Source organism: Gopherus flavomarginatus, chromosome 5, assembly GCF_025201925.1.
Source record: "Gopherus flavomarginatus isolate rGopFla2 chromosome 5, rGopFla2.mat.asm, whole genome shotgun sequence".
In the NCBI taxonomy this organism is placed as follows: Eukaryota; Metazoa; Chordata; order Testudines; family Testudinidae; genus Gopherus; species Gopherus flavomarginatus.
Genome location: NC_066621.1, coordinates 111502020 through 111519860, shown reverse-complemented (window position 1 = coordinate 111519860; position 17841 = coordinate 111502020). Strand labels below are relative to the sequence as shown.

The window sequence follows — 17841 nt, the reverse complement described above, 5'->3', positions numbered from 1 at the left end:
CCTCTGATCAGAAGCATAAGCTGACTGAAGCAAGAGTAAATCTCACTGGAACCCCGACCAGCTGCTACTTCACAACCTTGTGAAGACTCAACTAAAGACTCCTGCAACAGCAATAATGCCACGGGAAGAGTGACCATCTTCTTGCTTCTATGGAATGGGGGCTCCCTTTTCCTGCAGATTCCCAGGATCAGCTGGGTAGGATTGGGTGGCCATGTTCCCTACCTCTACAAAATCTTCTATCTTCTGAGAGGGAGATTACTTGGAAATTTCATTAAGTTAACCTCCCAGAATTCATGAGCTCTGTCCATATTCCCTTTTGCTTATAACCATGGGAGAGGACAGTCTGGACCCAAATTATTATATCTTCATTTAAATAAAGCAAATTTGGGAATCTTTCCCTTTTTATTTTGTATTCATCTCTCCCACAAAAATTAAGGCAAGTATGTGTGACAAGGACAGAATTGAATTCAAAGTGATAAAGAAATTCTATATATTGTTTTGGTTTTCTAACTAACAATTATATCTTAATTTTATTTTATATATGTATCTACTAACTGGTGATGTATACATACACTATCACATATACTGGTTACTATCATAATGCAATGATTTATGAAAAAAGCAAATAAGAATAGTGAATTCACCTTCCAATACAGACAACTGTTGACTTAAGTATTCTATCATATTTTGCTGCACAGAGAATACATTACCTTTTAACTAATAGTAATGAATATTAGTGTATTTTTTCTAAAACTTTGTGTCACTTGGAAATACTAATTTAACTATTATAATTCCCACAGGGAGTATGTCATGTAGATCATTAATATTACTGTTGTATTTAAAAAAAAATATGCGGGCACTTCCATTAAACAAAGAAGGGCACTCGATTCCTCTTTCATTCCATATGATACACAGCTGCATCAATCCCATCAGGAAATGGGCAACAGGAAATTCTTAACATTCTGAAGAAAAATCTAAAGATGTGAGTCTAATCACCTTTTCTCCTAAAAGAGCTTTTTGATCGTCTAAAAGATGTTTACATCAGAATTAAAATTTTAAACTTACAACTTTATTTAGAGCTTCTACAGACATAGGCCTAATTAAGTTGCTAACAAGGAGTTAGAAATACATTTTTGTAAGTTTCCTTCCCTTTTTCATTCTCTCTCTCATCTCCAAAATAGAAATCAGTAAAGAAAGTTGACACCTATGGATGAAATCAAGCCAAGTACTCTAGCTACTGGAAAATATGCCTTCATAATGTCCTACTGCTGTGTTATTTGTGTTTCTAACTATAGCTCTTGCATATATAATTCCATTATACTTTTATAAATCAGCGTTTTGAAAAATGCTTTTGAACCATTAATATATTTTCCTGGTTAAAATTCTTTGAGATGTTCTTAACAAGAGTCTTAGATAATGAATTTGGGCAAACTCTGGAACAGTCTTTACAGTATTATCATTCTCATTAATTTTCAGAACTACCCACTGTGTTGAGATGATTGTCATGGGCCTAAGACTTCAATTTGGCTAAATATTTTTGCATATATTTCAACATATAAGTAACTAACAGATGTTTAAAATGCTACATTCACATTCTAGAAATAGTTAAATATTTACTATAATATCATAATTTGTTTGCCGCACTCATTTTTATTTTGTTGTTTCTATCTTTAAACACTCCTTTAGGATCCTGGTTGGCTGTACACAAAAAGCTTTAAAATGCCTTCACAAGAAAACAAAACACAGTGGGTTTAGTAAATACAGCTGTGCTTTTAAATAAGAAAAAAAAAAGCATTTAAAGTACCAGAAATGAAAAACAAAGAAAAAAGAAAACACTTAAGGCATAGAAACTTAACATTTACTTAAGGTCCAGACTTTATGTAAATTGTTAGCCTAACATCATCTTACAAATTCATATTTTGTTTTGGCTTTAGAAAAAAACTGAAAAAACCTGTGGTGTTAAATCATTACTAGAAGGCTGTATTAGATGAAAACAATATCACTTTTTCAAAAGTTAATACAAAGCATATACAGTCTTTTACTTTAGTCAAGCTTATTCTTTTTTCTTTTCCCCCTCCCCCACCCTTTTTTTTTTAGGTTATCTTTGAAGACTGATTCTGTTTCCATTGTTTCATCCTTTAGCATTCACATATCAGAGCAATAAGTATTTCATTACCGGTTTATCTGTCCAGAGGCTTGAGAAGCAGTAACAATTAACCCTCCCTTCACAGTGATTGATACAGGCTTTGCTTTCAATTTGTTCCACTACACAGATCATGAAATTCTGAATGCGATCATCCTTATTGACCTACACTTTCAAACACACGGCTACAATGAGATGAAAGTAATTATTAAAGGGAACACAGAACTACTCAATGCTGAAATAAAGTCTTTAAAAAATCTTTTAGATGACCTTTCTTAAAATTGGAAGTATTTGATGTGAAATAAAATGATGGATTTGCTTCATAATCTGGAAATATTACATTCAAAACTTATCAACATATGTTATGATTATACCATAGGCGCTCAACTCTGCAACACTGACTTCAACAGGACTGATCACTTGAGTAAAACATAGCAGGGTCAGGCCCTATATGTTCCACAAAGGACTTTATTTTACACCAGTACTGATTAAAAATATTTTGAGAGACATGTCAACTCTTTAATTACTATGCTGCTACGACCTGTTTCTTAAAGAAATGGTATTTCTTTTGAAGATACTGCGCTTCCTGATTCACCTTACTATATAAATATGTACAGCCAAAAAACCAAGCTCTCAACAAGGCATGAAGAACGGAAAAGCAACAGTTTTATATCATCAGACAAACTGAACCGAGACCTATAAACCCATGTATAAAGACTCCACTGCAGTGAGAAACAGAAATATTTTTCATAAACCCTTGAAAAACAGCCTCAAATAAATATTAACCTCTTGAAATCAATATATTCTGAGGAATATAAAGTGATTGGCAGAGGAGTGTAGTGACTACAGAACTATTTAAAATAAGGGTTGCAGTCAGAGAAAATCAAGATAGAAAACTATGCAGCAGAATGTTCTTACAGGCCTCAGGGTCTAATCACAAAACAGAGTGATGGAGATGAACCAATACTGCATGGATTAGTGATGAATTATTTTGAACTATAATCATGTGCCAGCACAAAAGGGGAGGTAAAAACTAGCCATTACTCACAAGTTGATGTGCAGATAAGTAAAATAAAAATTGAGAAAAAAATTATATCCAAAACTAATACATGAGAATCATGAAAATCTAAAATGTTGTTACACTTCAAGTGACAGTCTATGTAATGTCTTTCATGTACTGTAAAATATTTAGTATTTACACAGTATGGTCTGCAAAGTGCTTAACCTAAAGCAGGGTTAAATCGCCATCTCTTCTGTAAATCAGTACCTGATAACAATATATGTCCAAAAAATCTTAGTGGGAAGATGTAGACTTAAATTATCACAAAAGGCACTATTTTTTCATATCGTGAAATTACAGGAAATACATATAAATGTAAATTTATATATAAAATACTAATGAAGGATTTAATTTCCTTTAGTCCATCTGGAAAACAAAATAACATCAAATTAGGATTCAATATTAGCTTTCTTTTTACTGTGGAAAAAAACTGTTAGAACTAATTTTGCAAGGAAAGAAAAATCAAAACTGCTATTCACAGTGATTCCTGAGATTCTTATGAACAGACTGTTTAAATGAAGAGCACTTTAATCAGTAGAGGAATCCTCACGTTTCTAATGTCTTGCTGTGCATTCTGCAGGTTATAGTAGCAGCTGGTAGAGGTCATATATCTTTTGTGAGCATCCCAAAAAGGCTCACTGCCAGACTGTTAAATTATGAATAAGCAATGAACAAAAGAATGCAGATACGGTGGTGACAAGATAATCCAAGCAAATTTATCTATGACAAATTTCACAGGATTAACAAATTACGTTTACACAGAACAATAAAAATGTGCAAAAAATGATGATCCTACTTTTCCCTCACAGCATTAGTTAGAAAAGTCACCATTCCAGTACATTTAAATTTAACTTTATCTAAAATAAGACATTTACAGCATGCTGAAGACCACCATATAACATTATTTCCTTTCAAGCAACTATACATATATAGCGTATGTAATATACTATATATGTGCATACAGTACACTATAATTGTATACATCACTGTAGAATTACATAAAAAGTCTTCCAGCCATAAGTATCATATCAAATATAGAAGAGTACTAACTGTCAAATGCTCCATGGAGAACATAGTTAGCCACTTTTCCCCATAAAGATTATTTTCTTCCTATTTGCAACAAACAAACAGTATAAAACATGATAACCTCCTCACAAAAAATTAAGTCCTGAGTTGGAACTGAAATACTTTTTCCAGTAATATTACAAAATAATTAAACAAGTAAAAAGGCAATATCCATCCATGATTTCTTAGAATGTTGTGGAAGAGTACATATAACCTAAATACTGTATGTTATAAAAAGGATCCCAAAGATATATAACTAGTGTGCCGAGTCACTCTTCTATTTTGGATTTAGTGTTTACTCTATCCTTTTAACTGAAGCTCGGGTCTTGAAAAGTGGTGCAAAAACATAAAATGACATTCTGAGTGAACTGGTGCTAGAATGCATGGAATAAGGGTTTCCAAATGACAAATAGGTAGAAGAGGAAATTAGGTTTTGTTAACAAAAAAATAAAATAAAATAAAATTAAGAGCAAAGTCAGTGTCACTGCAAAAAAGGAACCAAATTTATGTTTAAAAGATCCAGGCACCATTATACCTTTTCCACGAGTCTCATTTGAGATATGTACTGTCAATTCAGTTTATTTTTGTTTTTTAACATGAAACAGTTGTTTAGTAAAAATACAACTTTAGTAAAATTGGTCCTCTTCAACACTATACATCATTTACATATCAAATGTATGCTCTCCTCACAGAATACTGCCTATAAACAGGAAACCGAACTATTAAAGTGAACATCCAATTAATTAAGATACTTTAGTAAAATACTTGGATCCTTCAAACACTGATACTTGAGTCATATTTATCTAGCTTATTCAGCCATTGAAAAAATTGCTGTACTTCTTATTTTTCAGAAGAAATACAAGTTTTATAGTAAATCAGAGCAGTGACTCAAAAACAATGAATTAATAAGGCTGCCCTAAGCATCTGTTTCTCTTCAGTACTTCTTATTAGTTACCTACAAATAAAAACAGGATTCTTTTATTTTTTTTATTTTTTCCAGAAACTCTTGTCAATGGAACAAGTGTTGAAGCAAGTGTATCAATTCTATATCCAATGATGCTTTGACAAATATGAACACTTTGCAGTTATGAAGGTTATCGGATAAGCAGCAGTGGCAATAAGTCCTTTTTTTTTTTATCCCAAAGATAGCACTTGAAAGACTTGGTCATTCAGCCCTTTCTCCGGACCTTAACCTTGACCTACAGAATCTGCCTACCTAGAAGAGGTTTTTTTCCTCACCGTAATGTACTCAGTCTCTATTCTCCCCTAAACAGAGTTGCCAGTCCTTCCAAAACTTTGCAAATTATTGTTTTGCTAAATGGACTGCAATCTAAAAAGGACAAGTCTGAGGACATCATGCACATCTAAATCTACTACTCAAATGAACTAAACTTTGAATTGGCAAATGCTTCCATCTCGCCAATGTGATATCTAAGGAAGACAACAAACAAAGCAACCCCTCACCCAGTTTATATAATGTATAATATATGTGAGCATTATCACAAGCCAAATATGCACTTTTGTAATTTAATCCAAAATGACAACCCAAAAACAGTATTATTCTATACAATTAAGTTTAAAAACATGATAGCCAAACATTTAATGAACCCAATTCCATATTCCTTAGTCAGACAAAACTTCCAGGCTGGGATTTGCAAATGAGCCTAAGGTGTTTAGGCACCCAACTCCACTGCAACTGAATGGCGATGGGTGCCCAAGTCCCTTAGGCTCATTGGAAAATCACAACCCCAGGGAGTTAACTGTAGATTAGGCATATGCATACTATTTAAACTGTATCCTGAACATTGATAATATACACATATAAACCTATGATCGCTGACTTTAATGAAATAATACTCTTTCACTTTAATTATTTAACATAGGGTTGAACCATTACTACAAAGGAAATTAACAGATATGATGAAAATGTTGATTTCCATAAGAAATAAAAAATACAATTAGCTGTTCTATAAAGCAATTTCTTTCAATGAGAATTTTGCCTGTATAAGGAGTACAAAGCCCCAAGCTCCCTAAGGAAGCAGTGTGATCCAGGGATAGGAAACCAGACTTGGAGTCAGAAGCCCTGGATTTTATTCCCAGTTCTAGCATTGATGTATGAGCTCTGCCAATTCTCATGGTTTTTATATGCCTTAGTTTATCAATCTGTAAAATGGACATAATAATGCATATGCCCCTTTTCAAGCACTCTGAGCTCTGCAGAAGAAAATCTCCACAGAAATGCTAAGTATTATTAAGTGTTGCTCAGTTGTAACATGACATCAACAGGCGTTCCCAGAGCAGAGAGAGGACAGCACAAACTCTACGAGTATAATTTCAACATTCAAAAATGAGAAAATTCAGCACTGAAAATGAAAAGTCTACCATGAAAAGGAGCTACTTCAACTCAAGGGTCAAACCTACTCTTTTAATGAGTCATTTAATTATTATCAATTTATCCTCATATGAAGTTATGTAAGATCATCTGTCCTTCAATGTGATTCTAAATTTTGCCTGTGTAAGGAATATAGGATCAGAAACTACATAAGCTCCAATATTTAGGCCCACCAGATTGACACTGCTATTTTCATGGAAGCCCTTGTGACAGAGAATTATTCCATTTTCATTTCAGAATTTCCTTGTTCTTTTGTGGTTGACGATACACAGCCCAATTGTTCCCTTAATCAAGTCCATGAGAGTTTTACCATTACCCTCAGTGGGAACAAAATCAGGCCTACAGTATTAAATGTAAAAAATGTATTTTTCCTTTTGGCTTTCTATAGTATTTTCTTTCCTTTGGTTTTTCTTTTTTTTTTTAAATGAAAATATAATTTGAATGTACATTTCCAAAGACAGAATATAGCTCTTCCAAGACACGGTTGCAAACACAGTCCTGTTCTTACCACACCATATTTTTCTACGTAATGTTGCACTACATTATACAATATTTATGAATATTTTTACTACTTAAAGTCCTTTGAAATCAGTGGCACAAGAGTCCTATTCATTTCACTGGGAGTTGGTGTTTTGCGAAACTACAGCTCAAGCTGGTCACAGAACAATGCTCTAGTCATATAAGACACCAGCAACCATTTTATTCCTACTATGCTGCATCTTCATATGCAATATTATAACAAATTATTCTTATTATGTGAAGTTCTGTTAAAACCAACAGTACAAGCACCTCACTGACATATTAGGACTTTGCATGGCAAAGATAACTTGCAGAAGTCTTGTACATATTACACAGAAAGATACCACCTATTATGAAAAATACATTTATTAATGCCATTTCAAAACATGTATTCTAAATGTCAAAAACACTTTGGCAGCAATGAACTAATTTCAAAGTTTTTTTTTTTAAAGCAGCACTGAGAAAGAAATGTCTCGGCTAAATACATTCAAAAATGTATCTTTCAGTTTAAAAAAGAATTCCAGGCTGGCAAATTGTGTGCCAAGTTTCAATGAAATTACTTCTGAAACCACTATAGGACAGATTCTGAAACCTTACCTCACATGAGTAACTCTTACACCTGTAAGCAGTAGCTCTATTGACTTTAACAGGAAATTACTTCAATGGGCCTATTTGCACATGTAAGAATTGGTCACATTAGATCCACTTTCAGGATCGGTCCAGTTACATTGAACTCCCAAAATCACTTACTTAATGCATATAAAATGAAATTCAGCTACATTCAGTACAGGGGCTTGATCCTGCAGCCACTAAGTCAATATCAGAGCTCCCACTGACTTCAGCGGGAGCAGGATCAAACCCAAAATGTTATGAAAATTACTAGTTAGTCAGCATGCTCAGTTTCAGACATTCAAAAATCTCAGTACACATTTCTCCCATAAATGAATGACTATCAAAAAAAAGATGTATGAAACAAATTATTTTTTTAAATAAAGATACCTTTTAGCCGAAATATTGGTAAAACAAGTGGCTGGAATTATAAAAATTGTCTGTGTCACTTTGCAACAACTGTTTTACATAATTTTTTGCAGTGAATTTCACATCTGGCTAGCAACTTGTATGTCAAGTTTCAAACCAAATGCAATTTGAAACTGCCAATACATTACACTCTGAAATTCAAGTGCTGAGAAGAAGAATGGGGAGGTTGATGTTCATGATGTATCCTGACGTTCCCTTAAAAATAACCATACTTCTGGGTGTTGCAGTATACTGCTAATTTTAATGTGCTAACTTTGGTTATGAATGTCAACTTACTGGACCTAAGAAGCAATGCTATACTTATCCAGTATAAAAATAATATCTCTACATATCACCATTAGTTTGGTATAAAACAAGTTAAATGCCTATTACTTCCAGTAAGAAAAAAATTATGCTGGAAAACAATGTAAGAAACAATGCAGCAGACAAAATCCTGTTATTCAGAATCCAATTAGTTTCTGAAAATACGTAATATAACTTTTGTTGATCAATACTTTCACATAAGCCTTAAATAATATATGATTCCAGCGGGGAGGAAATGCAGCAAATCAAATATGGTGGGAGATTATTTCAAATTATGAATAGTAGTATGACTGCTAAACCATAAATCAGAAATCAGAAAGATTGTTGTAATGTGGGAGGGCTCTATTTAATAAAGGTCATTATAACTCCTGGCTCTAGAGCTATAAGATCTAATATCCTCTCTGGTAGCTCTATGATATGCCCATGCATTACCATTCTTGTTGACAGTCTGTTGCCTTGGAAATATTTCATTATTTCAGTTTTTCCATTTGTAGACCCTTGGCCTTGTGATATGAAGGCCACCCTATTTCATATTTTCGATTATCATTTAAGCAATCTTCTGGAGCTATTTATATAAAAGCAAGTGTAAGACAATGCATATCATCATTTATCACTGTTGTGTTTAAGCTTATACTCTAAAAAGAAATACAAAAATGATGGGATTTTTTTCTTTACTTTAAACCAACATAACTGGGATACTGCGATATGCTTTACAAATCTGCACTGGCATACCATATGCATGACACTTCTATTTAATCATCTTGGATATATATCCACACAATTGAAAGATCCTAGGCTGGTACTGTAATGGTATAATTTGCAGCCTACCAGAGTTTAAAAGAAAATCAAATAAGCTTAAGTGCATAACTTCAAAAATAATTATCTCACAATCTTAACAGGTAAAATAAAGTTTTAAAATTATTCAAGTAGTATTAATACTTAATGGTAGGTAGCATATATCATTTTTGGAAGACATTTAAAACCATTATCCTGTTGTTTACAGTATTCTAACACATTCCATCTAAGTATTGTATAAATGAAGAACAAATATATAGACTGTTTACTCTCATGGGTCTAATTTTTGATAACTAGTTTATTTAAGAAGTAACTAAGAAAATAGTTATTGCAGAGCCATTTTTCAAATCACTTACAATATACAACTCAGAGGAGATTTACAAAGTAGGCTTAAATAAACAGTTACATGCAAGAATGTAGTGAAACATCAAATAAGTTTTAAGAAAACGCACATTAGTGTATATTTACTGAAGCACTATTACCTTTTTTTCCAAAACTTTTTCCAAAAACCACATAGCATTATATATAATTTCCCATATAAAAACATATCAACTTACACAGGTAATATTTATACTTAAAGTGTTCAGAGCATTGTAAACAGTGATAACCAAGCAAACCCTCAGGGCACAAAACTGTTTGGACACTAGGCCAAGTTTGTGGCTATTAGCTTTCTAGGAGTTTAGGCTACTTGTTCCTCTGAAATGATTACTCCTCCCACTCCCTACAGGGTAAAACTACTCTGATCCAACCTTTAAAATGACAGCATCAGAGCTGAACAAGAAGATGCTATTAAAGGACATTAAATTAAATACAGTATATCCTCCTACAACTTCAATCAGAATTTCAGACCAAGTGTTATTTAGTTCAGCTCTCAAGTGGAGCAGAATAACAAATTGCGCACTTTGATTTACCTTCTCCGAATGCCAAATGGAGACAGGTGATAAAGAAAGCACTCATGCACAGGCTATGAAGTTTCCCCTAGAAATTAATTCTATCTTCAAGATTCCTATCTCAGAGAAATTCCCAAAATGGCACACAAATATGCTTCTGCTGGAGAGATTACTGAAGCTGTCCTGGCAAATACATTTATTACTAATATAGTACCAGGATCAGAAAGAAGACAGCAAAATTGTATATTAGAAAAACAAATGATATTTATACATTGTTGTTTTCCTTGCAAATGAAGAACTTTATAGAAAAAGAAAAAAGCATGCTACTAAAGGCACTATTAAGACGGTAAAAATACCTATGTAGCCACTGGAAGAAAATTTTGAACGTTTATCGCTAAAGAGAAGCTAAAATATAAATCAGACCTTTAATTTCTGGATTTTTAACAGAGGTGCACATTACACCTATATTCAAATTCAGCTCCATATGTCTTTGACTACATTGTCCAAGTGCAATAGTTATTGCTATGCTTCAAGCACAGCTATATAAATACTTTACTTATGAATAGGAAAATACAGTTTTCCAAGATTTTGCAATACTCAGTAACTTACTCCACCATTACTTCTATCAAATCTGCATTTATTTTTTAAAACATACACTGTGATATGTTTACCATCACATTTTAAAAAGACATTTTTTAAATTAAAAGTGTGAAATAAAAACTGTTTGACCACAACTTATTTTATGTAAATATTTCTCAGATCAACTTGTATTGTAAAATATAAATCTGATAATGTGACCCAATCACTTTTAAAAGCTAAGTGTTAATTTCCATTTTACAGCTAACCAGGCACCTTCCTCACCCTCCCACTCATCCCAAACTCACTGATAATGCTGAGGAAAGCACACAAAAACAAACCAAAACAAAAAACTTTGGCTGCCCTCCTGTTGGAGATATATCTTAGTGAAATGGATCTTTGAATACTTTTGTAAGAATCACAAAGTCACATCACATGAACTTGTCAACCGCTTCCTACTGATCACTTCTAGAAAGAGTCATTTTACTAAGAACAAATCTGCTAGGGCCAATTCATGTCAGCAACAGTTAATTAACAGCAAACAGAATCCCAAACAAAAGTATAAGGGGCGAGACTGATGGATTAGAAGCAAAGGAGGGGAAGCACCATCCAGTCTGAATTCTAAGAATAACAGCAGTTTACAGTCCTTGTAGATATTTTGTATACAAACTCTGCTGCGTTTTAACCAACTCCACAGTGCAATAAGTATCATCTATTCCAAACAGCCTGATGTGTTTCCACCACCAAGGACGCCAAGGGCGGGGGGGCAGTGTACATTATTCTGCAATTACTGTAACGCTTTGGACAAACTTGCCCGAATGCACAGCTTACTGCGAAGAGCAAACAGCTCTTCCCTAGTTTCGGCCTAGCTGCACTTGAACTGCACAAGCAGGGACGGCCCCTCAGCAAGACGTTCCGGGCCTGGTGCAAGCTCCTCATCCCCCGGTCACCCCACCTCCCCTCCGCGGAGACTAGAGACCCGAAAGGGGCCGCCCCGGGGATCCCCACCACCACCACATACACCCCTCCTCCCTCTCTCTCTCTCGTCAACGCGCCCTGCCAAACATCCGCTCCTGCAAGCTGGGGAGGTGCCACTGATCTGAGACTGGCGGCGGGTGCAGCGGGGAGGCTCGCAGCGCGCGCGCGTGTGAGTGTGTGTGTGTGTGTGCGTGTGCAGACAATATGCAATAGGCGAGAAACTCCCCGCACTACCTGACAGGGCGAGCGGGTATCTGCAGGCAGAGTCCTCCTCCTCCCACCATTCCCCGGCATGGCAGCCAAGCCAGACCCAAGGCAGCGGCGGCACCGCTGCTGCTGCAGGTTCAATAAAGAGAAAGTGTTACCGTTCTCGCCGGGAAGGATCCTGCTGAAAGCTTGGCTTGGTGGGCGCCATCTTCCTGGGGTTTTCCCCCCCCTCTCTCCCTTACTTTTCCCCGTGCCGGGGCTGGCGTGTGTGGTGTGTCTAGCGGCGGCAATGGCCCTGATTACCCAGACAGGCTAAGGAAAAGTACTGAGGCCGAAGCATCGCGGGCTCCCGCTCCTCGGCGCAGTCCTGGTGCAGGTTGCTCGCTAGCACGGCTGCTGCGGCGGCCGCCGTCCACAAGCCGAGGAGCGGAGAGAGCCCGGGCTCCGCCGGCTCCACAGACATGCCCAGCGCAGAGACAGGCGGCCGGCGGCGGCGGGGGGAGAGAGCCGCGCAGCCCCGCCGGGCAGCCCGGCCATTGGCATCGCCCGGCAGGTGTGACACCCGCACCCAGCACGGGCCAGATTAAGCTGGGTGCCAGGCCATGGGGCGAGCGGGGCTGGGGCGGGAGGGAGAGGGAAGAGTCAGGGAGCTCCGAGCTTGACCGCTGTGAAAGTATTTCTGGGCATTTTCCAGCTGCTTCTCCAGCTCCGCTCTCACTCTCTGTGCAGGGGACAGAGCCTCCGCTGCCGGCGCAACAACGCCACTCAGTTGCAGTTTCGCACACTTTCCTGCTCTGGAGCAGCAGATCCAGCAGAAAAGAGGGGCTGAGAGACAAGGTTGTGTGTGTGTAACTCTGCGAATGCACATGTGTGCATATCACAGGGGAGAGCATGTGTGCACAGTATGTAGAAATCCGTGAGACAACATATGCGCTGTGCTGCGTTTGTGCATTACATATGGAGAAGTGCGTGTATGCGCAATATGTTATGTGTGCAATATATGTGCATCTATTATGTATACGGTATTGGAAGGGAGTATATGCGTTAGATACACAGAAGTGTACGCACGTGTGTATAGCTCACATCTTCTGCACAGAAATCGCAAATAAATGGGGAGAGGGTTGCGAATATAGGCGCACACACTCATTTGAGTGTGTACATACCCCGCATCTTAGTATACAGTTCTAGCTGTGATGCTCTCTTCTTGAAAGATGTAACATTGGTCATGTTAACACAATGTGACACGCTCTGTTTGGGAAGCATATGCTTCACATTCACTGGAGATTACCAAACAGATCACGAAATAAGGGAGCGAGAAAAAGAGCATACCTTACAGGTTTCTCTTAACATACCAGGAGAACTGGGGTTAAAGAGATTTTAAAAGACAATATCTCTTTTGTAAATAGCTTTTCAAAGCCAAAGTCACAGTGTGGCTGTGCTTCTGCTGCCTGCAAGTTCAGCTGCTTAGGGCCTGATCCTGTTCTCAAAATGAATCGGATTCTTTCCGTGGGAGCAGGATCAAGCTCTAAACAACGGGGTTTAAACAGAGCGTCTTCTCCATAATTTAAAAAGGGAAAGGGGAATGGGATGGCTACATGTTTGAGTTGTGCAAGAGAAAGCGAATGAGGAAGAAGTTATTAAGGCACCTGAAAGTTTGGCTGTAGGGCGTTGTAAATGCACCAGCTGAAGAATCCCTGTAGGAGTCAGCGAGTCTGACCTAGGACTTCCAGAAGCAGACACAGGCTGCCAGGGACCAAGCCCCTGCAGACAGCTTCTCTCTCAGAGCAGCCTACTCACCTAGGCCCCGATCCTGCAAACACTTACACACGTGTCTACTCACTGTAGTAAAGTTAAACACGTGGGTAAGTATTTCAAGGATGGGGGCCCCACTTCTTACTGGACTTTTTGTATTTGTCATTCTCCAATACATACACATATACTATACTGTATTTATCCAGAGTAAACATCATACATCTCAACATAAGATCCTTGGGTTTCTTTTATTTTTATTTCAGTCATTAAATATGGGATCTGTAATAGAATTTCAACTTTATATCAAGGAATTTGGGGGTTCAAAAAGCACAAAATGCCAGTCAATGTGGCAAGCCTTTTCCCTCCCCTCCTCCAGAAAAAAAAAGTTAAGAGCTGTCATCTTGGATTTTTGCAATGAGCATAAAAATGATACCAATGTTTTGGTACATTTGTAAACCATTTCAGTATAACAAGTTGAAACATCATTCAAATTAAAGGCATAGGTTTAGTCTATAAAACTAATAGTTACCTAACATTTGGAAAATTATGCAAAGCATAAATTTAGTACTGGACTGGAGTCTCATTATTGTTAATATTTGACTATATATTTAGTCAACAATATTTTGTTTACTGGTGTTGGTAGTTTATCAGAGAGGAGTTGTTATAACTTTTTCCTGATTACTGACTGACAAAAACCCAGCTATTAAAATCTAACTGAAGTACTAAAATTTCACAAGCTGCTTTGTCCATAATATTTCTGTATAGCTTAGCCCTCCAGAGGTCTCTTTCATTTATTTAAAAGTCAATCTGACATTTCTGACCCTTGACTTCCCCACTTCATAGACTAAATTATTGTGACAGTTGTCTGTACTTGCTAGTTAAAATGACCGTCAGTTTCCCTTAGAATTTTAATACTTTATAAGTGACAAAAATCATAACCCATTAAAGGAAAATACTTGCCCAACTTTTTCCCATTCTTTATATCTGTCACGTTCCAGTTCTTCTATATAATAGGTTCGTGTATTTGAGCAAAAGAAGGCTGATATTTCATTTCAAATGTTCCTTAGTAAGGAAAGTTCTTAGAGATCATCAAACTGCAATACCAATTTTATACTAATTTTTACGAAACAAAGCCTTCAAAAGTCACGTCCAGAAAATGTTTATAATCGGGCATCAAATGGAAAACACACCCATGTGTTTTCCAAAATTTATCCTAGTGGGTTAGGCAACTCAAAGTTGGTGAACAACAAAGCAGGCAATGATCGATTATCGAAATCTTACCAGTTTAACTACCGGTGGTTCAAAACAAGAGTTTCCAAATCAGTGAAGTTTTAAATATAAAGGTAAAAACTTACTGGTAAAACTTAAAGGTAAAAATGTATTCATTATATGCACTAATATTCATTATATGTAGTTAGAGGTGTTGGCTATTTGTGGTTACACACCATTTTTACCCCAATATTTAATTTAATGCAAAAGTGGAAGCCCAGATGTTTGGAACTATAATATTTTTATTTTATTTTAAAATCGAAATTGTTCAGATTTCAATCTAGACTTATTTTTGTCAATTACTGGGGAGTACATTTTTGTTCTCATTTGCTAAAGTTCAGAATGCAATTAAGATGAATACTCCACAGTGCGGCGTGCACTTAAGGTTTCATGCTATATTTCCCTGTACTAACAGGTGACATGATAACATTACAATGTGGACCTGCAAGCGTGCAGCTCCAAGTGAAAATTGTCTCTTTGTCGAAAACAAATTATCAATCAACACACCGTGATCAATTATCCCCCAGGCTGCCACACAGTGGGATTTGCACAAGGCATTGACATTGAGAAATTCCTCTCTAGCGGGGAAGAGCGAACGGGATCCCAAACTTTGCAGTAGCCAAGCTAAGATACCAGGGAACTCACTCCCCCCACCATCACCCCCCATTGCTGCTTTCCAACTCATTCAAGATACAGCTAGAAGATTTTGTTTACATCTCGGTGCATTTTAAAACAGCCTGAATGTTTACACGCAAAGAGCTACCAACAACGGGGAAAAAAAAGAAAAGAAACACAAAAGCACAAAGAAAAGCAAGTGAGGGAGCCTCACACACACCCTTTTTTGACCTGCACTCACCGTTGTTGGTAGGAAGTGATGCCCTGAACGTTTTGTGGGTTGCCGTTGGCTGCGGTGCTGGCTCTCCCCATGCCTGGCCCGGCCGGCACTCCCCCGGCCGCCCCACCGGCCGCCGCCGCAGTCACCTGCACGCTGAAATCCGGGAAGATCCTGATCATCCCCGCGGCTCAGCACCCAGCGAGTCTCGGCAAAGAGGTACAGCAGCTCCTCTCCCTCCGGCGGCTGCAGCAGCAGAGCCAGGCACACTGCAATCCCATTAGTGAGCGGCGGCCACTGTGAGTGAGGGAAGGCGCTTTGATCTGAGCTGCTGGGCTGAGATTGAGAGGAGTTGGGGGGAGGGAAGGATGGAGGGGTAAAGGGAGGGGGGAGATATTTTACCGATTTGCAAACATGCAGCGTGTGAGGATTTGGGGGGGGTCAGCACTGCCAAACGAAGGTGTAGCTAATAATACCACTGAAGCTGAGGTTATACCAGAAAATCCGAGCTAAGTAGGGAGAGAGAGAGAACAGGGAGGCGCAATTACTTTAGCGGTGCAGTGAAAATGATGAGCAGCAAATGTTGCCTTTTTTCCCCCGTCCTCCCTCTCCCCCACCCCTCCTCCCAAAATGCAAGTCTTGGAGGATTTCTCTGTCTCAATGAAGTAATAATAAGCACTGCTGACCACAGCCTGGGCTCGAGCCAACAGCGCGGGGGAGAAGAGGGGAGGAAATATCCCAGCTCCCAGAGTCCTAAAGAAAGAAGTGAGAGTGGAGGATTGTTGCTGCCCAAGTTCTTGCTCTTGGTAACTTGCTCCCCCCGCCACTTTCTATGAGGGGACGGTTTTCACAAGTGAGGAAATGCGCCGCTTTTGTGCAATGGCAGAGTTTGTTCTCTATTATAGGGAACTGACTCTCCTCCCCTCCTAGTGTGCAGCAATGTTATTGCTACTCAAACTTGTAAGATGTGTGATTGTGTGCGTGCACGCAGTGATCCTCATTGCTGCTTCAACATATCAATTATACCGCTGAGAGGTGTGCAAGAACCCTTAGCAAATTTATACCACAGAGCAGCAGGAGCAAACAATAACAATAGTGAGGAAGGTGGCTCGTCTTTGGTGTCCCTTTAATGCAAACTGCTTTATATCAGAGAGGAAAAAGCGTCTGTAGATTTACAGCTCCTTTGTGCACCATGGGTAGGAGTGGGCGCAATTCCTCCCCCCACTGAGGAGGGTGGATTTACCTTGCCCCGCTTCCCCGCTGCGAAGTGATTCTCCACTCAAACCCGGGTTTGCTTGGGTTTAACGGCTGCTGTGCATGTGTGCGCGCCCCGAGCCACGCTGTGCAGCCTTGTGGTGCTTCTCAGGGCGCAGCAGCAGCAGCCGGCGGTGCAGTGCGAGGTGTTGGAATGCGCAGAGCAGCCCCCGCCCCGTGTCATTCCCACCCTCCTCCATCTCGCAGGCGCCAGGAGTCAATGAGGGAGCAACAACTTGCTCTCGCCGCGCTGCTGATTGACTCCCCGCGCGTTAACCACCGGCGCTGCGGGCCTGGGCTGCTCGCCTCGCAGCCAATCGCCGGCAAAAGCGCAGGGCCGGCGCGGCGCTTCACCTGCTTAACCCTTTGAGCCAGGCGAGGAGAGAGCAGCAGCCTGCGTAGCGGCCAAGACGTCAGGAGGGGGTGCGGGGCAGGAGGGAAGGAAGGAAGGCGGCGAACCACAAGCCTGCAGCAGAGCCCTTCCTTTCTTAACAGAGACAGGCTTTTGGGAAAGCCCTTGTCCTAGTATGGAGGAATGCAGAAGCCTTGCAAAAAGCACCCAGAAAAGCCCATAGCCCCTACATCAAATCTACTAACCCAGCCTCACCCTGACACCGAGAAAGTAACTGGGGGCACTTGGCCCCAAATGCTGTTCCCTCACCGCACTAAAGTTATTCAGTCTAAGCAACCTGGCATTAGTTTGCCAGGGTTCCATACAAACTGCAGTGTGTTCAACACTTCCAGTCAGGAGTATTAAGGGAAGAGAGG

The 17841-nt window shown here is 38.8% G+C and overlaps 1 protein-coding gene across 5 annotated transcripts in view; it reads right to left on the bottom strand.

Moving 5' to 3' along the window:
• The window catches only part of NPAS3 (neuronal PAS domain protein 3), an 828174-nt gene extending 811748 nt beyond the window's left edge, over nt 1–16426 (bottom strand). For 3 of the 5 annotated variants that reach the window (XM_050953865.1, XM_050953867.1, XM_050953868.1), the window contains exon 1: nt 15844–16426. In XM_050953865.1, coding sequence (XP_050809822.1) covers nt 15844–16001 — 158 coding nt within the window. In that variant the 5' untranslated portion in view covers nt 16002–16426. Of the gene's footprint in view, nt 1–12124; nt 12618–15843 lie in introns of those variants that run through there. The other 2 variants (XM_050953869.1, XM_050953870.1) reach the window with 2 other exon arrangements.
• Between the last annotated feature and the right edge of the window lie 1415 nt (nt 16427–17841).